The following is a 3,908-nucleotide window of genomic DNA, read 5'->3' on the forward strand; positions in this document are numbered from 1 at the left end:
TCGATATCGGTTATCGGCTACATGAGTTTTAAAATATCGGCATATCGGATATCGGCCAAAATCCCAATATCGTGCATCCCTATATAAAACCTTGAGAAAAAAAAAACCCTTAAATTCGGAAGAGATTTAAAAGATGAATAGACAATACTAAAAAATTTAAACATTTCTTGTCTGGCGCTGACAGGTAACCTCAAAGGGGAGCAGGGAGCGGCTGAGAGAACCGTGGAGGACGTCTTCATCCGGAAGTTCATGTTCGGGACCTTCCACGGTTGCCTGGCCGACGAGGTTGTGATCAAACGCCGTGGAAACACGCTCATCATTTGCGCTCTGATGCTACAGAAGATGCCGCCTCAGAAGTTTTACTTTCTAATCGGATATTCAGAGTCGCTGCTGTCCCACTTCTATAAATGCCCAGTAAAGCTGGATATTCAGACTCTGCAGGATAAGGCTGTGTACAAGTATCTATGAAACATCTAAAAAAGTGAAAAAAGAGAACGAAGGAAGCATTGGAAATACGAAATGCTTTGAAAAGGCTGTTTGTTGTATTCATTGACGTGTCTCTTTTTTTAAGTTATTTCATGCAGAAGGTGAAACCTGTTCAGACTCAGATATCCATTAGCATTCAGTAGTTTAAGCAAAGAGAAAGTTTAAAGTTTGCATTTTATATCAATGTGGAAACAGATTTTTGATGTTATTAAAGTTATGAAAGGAGGCAGATTATAAATAGATGAATGTCAAAATAAAAGTCAGTCAAATTAAACTAATTGGCTGCAGAATTCTTATCTTTTTATGCAAAAACACCTTTAATTGTTTGCTCTGACAATCTATGTGGAAATGGTGCAGGTGAGGATTTACTGTAAAAAGCTTTGTTACCACAAAACGAATATTGAAGTCAAGTGGTTCTAATTAAACTCGATGTCTGGATAGTCCATTATCTGCGCAGCTGGAGCTGTTATACGATCCAAATAAAATCAATCCAGGTTCAAATCTTCTATAAAACAGGTTTTATCGTAAATTTGCTGTCCATCTTAACCTGGTTTATTTTACTATCAATGGCACAAATAAGTGGAAACATAAAGGTTTCCTTTTTTTATTGTTAAAATAATGTATTTGGGTTATTTGTTTATACTTTGCTAACATTTTCTGTAGGAAATATTTCTTCCTTTTGTGTTGATATTTGATAACATTCCTAATATCTGTTTTCTTTTAGAGAGAGCAAACAGATGTGAATATTGACATCTTGGCACTAAGGAGGTCTCTAGGATTATTAAGAGCCAGTTCAAACAAGCAAATTTGATAAAATTAGGAAAAGGATCAAATAATAGAATTTTTTAAGGAATTTCTTTTTTGCTATTTAACTTCAAAGTTCATTAATATAATAATAAAAAAAACATTCTTATTGTGCGCATTAATGTGGGCTGAGTTTTAAAATGGGTGATGACCTGGTAACTAAAAGGGCGTCCAATCAGGAAGGCAGATTATGGAAGTCACCATGGCAACAGCAGGACAGAAGCCTCTAATGCCCCTATATGTATGGAGTCAGTTTTGTTCCATTATTATTGGAAACAAGTAGCGAATTTGTAAATGGTAATTTAAAAAAAAGCAGTCCAGAAATGTTTTTTCTTGATTTAAAAAAAGGTTTTAAGGTTTTAAAAGGTAACTTTGCAGTTTTCTCTGATTTCATTTATTTTAAATTCTAACCCGTTTTGTATTTTATATATTTTTTCCAATATTTTCTTTAAAATTTTTATTTTTTTTCTTGTAAAACATTGTTTTAAGAACTGCATTCCTTTTAAATTATGTTTTACAGATTAACATTTTTGAGTTGATGATTGATTAAATTATCTCCATAAAGGGCCTTCAGATTGCGTGTTGTAAATTTGCTCTATATAAAATTGAACTGAAAATATTTTCAAACTAAATCAAATTTAAAAAGTGACGTGTGGAACATAACGTAAATAAAATACAATTTAACCCCCCCTCCAGTGGGTTTGATGGCTTATAAAGACAGCTCACATATAAAGTGAATTATTGCACCATATTTAAACATTTCATACTAAAGTAACACTGTAGCCTGTTTTTATAGCTATTGTCAAATAGAAAAAAAAAAAAGTTGAAGCCTTTCAAAGATCTTAATTCAATGACGATACAGGATATTCCTCCATGGTGATGGTAAAATGTTCTTTATTATTAAATCTCATTACAGTGCAAATCCATTCACATTTTAGGCACTTGCACCCGGTCTGTGCAAAAACAAAAAGGCACTCAGGATCAAAGCATTTATCAGCAGGTATAAAAATCCCTTTCCAGTTAGTAAATCAGATCACATTCATGAACATTCAAGCAAACCGCTCACCTCCAAGTGTTTTTGCAAAACATGACATGGATGATCAAAAAAATACATACTTTACCAAAAAGGTAGGTTTACATCTCAAGGCACAAGTTGGGACAGAAAAAAAACAAAAAAAAACAAACACATTTGGTTGTGTTATTTATTTTTTTCAAACTGTAGTAGAATAGACGTTAAGGTCTGTCTGAAAATAGTTTCTTAGGATGCTTTCAGTTAGAAGTAGACTGATTCTAAACCTGGGAGGCAAACCCAGCTTAGCGAACCCTTTCTGCAAAGTGTTTGTGTGCTATGCTAACCACCTGGTGGTGGCTGCTTCATTCAATACGGGGAGAAAACTTCTCATCAAACCCCCAAAATACAAAAATCCCTCAAGTTTTATGCAGAATCAATAAAGATCAGGCTAGAGCATGACGGTAGCAACAAGGCCTTCAGTTTTTGCATCGCTATCAGAAGCAAATCTTTGTCTGAAAGCTTCTGTTTCTGTCTTAGGTATAATCAAACAGGATTCACAGGGTTTAACAATAGTGCAGTTTATACAATACAAATGTCACAGCATGGATAAAAAAAGTGTGCTTTTAAAAGACAAAAAGCTATAAAAGCCTTGCTCAGAAAGATGGCAGACATTTTGATTTGTTGAAAAAAAAAAAAAGTTCCAATTAAAGCCTTTTTTTATGTGGCTGAATGTTAAAACTTCCAACAGTGTATCCATTTAATTTATGATATAAATTATTGCCTGTATGCTGAATAACAATATTCTTTTTACTTTTATGTTTTAACAGCACTAAGCAAGGCTAGCTGCTGCTAAGCTAGGCCAACTGTTGCTAAGCTAGGCCAATTGCTGCTAAGCTAGGCCAACTGCTGCTAAGCGAGGTCAACTCCTGCTAATCTAGGTCAACAGCTGCTAAGCTAGGCCAACTGCTCCTTAGCTAGGTCCACTGTTGCTAAGCTAGGCCAATTGCTGCTAAGCTAGGCCAACTGCTGCTACGCTAGGCCAACTGTTGCCAAGCTAGGTCAACTGTTGCTAAGCTAGTCCTCATTTTAATTTGCCTCACAGGTGGATGTTGAAGTGGGGAGAGAAAGACATCAAACCAAATCTAAACCCGTGTTACAGCTGCTGGTCACAAATCCAGCCAGTTACTTTGGTAAGTGACCCGGCTAACTACTGTTAGCAAGGAAAGCTAACAGCAGAATATTCATTTACAATTTTGTGCATTAAGGTACTTTTTTTTCCAGTTTTTTCCACAAATATAAATTGGACGATACATGCTTATGGTTGATCCTGACACTATCTAAAGTGCAAATAAACCATTTAACACTGCAGCTTCTCTTTTTATTTTATTTTTTAGATACATAGCAGCTATTTTCTCTCTCTTTCTACTCAGACTTAATGCAAAAAAAAAACAACTTTTTCTTCTAAATAATGATACGAAAACAAACTCCAGATAAACTGTGATTGATACAATAGCAGGAGGTTGGAACTGCTGAAAGTTTAATTTAATTCAGAGATATTTCTCTCCTTTCTCCTCCAACAAAAAAAAAACAAATCAAAATGTCTGTC

General features: G+C 34.8%; 1 protein-coding gene across 1 annotated transcript in view; it reads left to right on the top strand.

The window, feature by feature from the left end:
* mrps24 (mitochondrial ribosomal protein S24) overlaps positions 1-973 on the top strand; it is a 5,527-nt gene extending 4,554 nt beyond the window's left edge. The window contains exon 4 of the mRNA XM_015397170.1: positions 185-973. Coding sequence (XP_015252656.1) covers positions 185-468 — 284 coding nt within the window. The 3' untranslated portion in view covers positions 469-973. The remainder of the gene's footprint in view (positions 1-184) is intronic.
* Positions 974-3,908: the final 2,935 nt, after the last annotated feature.

Source organism: Cyprinodon variegatus, unplaced genomic scaffold (assembly GCF_000732505.1).
Source record: "Cyprinodon variegatus isolate N-32 unplaced genomic scaffold, C_variegatus-1.0 Scaffold842, whole genome shotgun sequence".
Classification (NCBI taxonomy): Eukaryota; Metazoa; Chordata; class Actinopteri; order Cyprinodontiformes; family Cyprinodontidae; genus Cyprinodon; species Cyprinodon variegatus.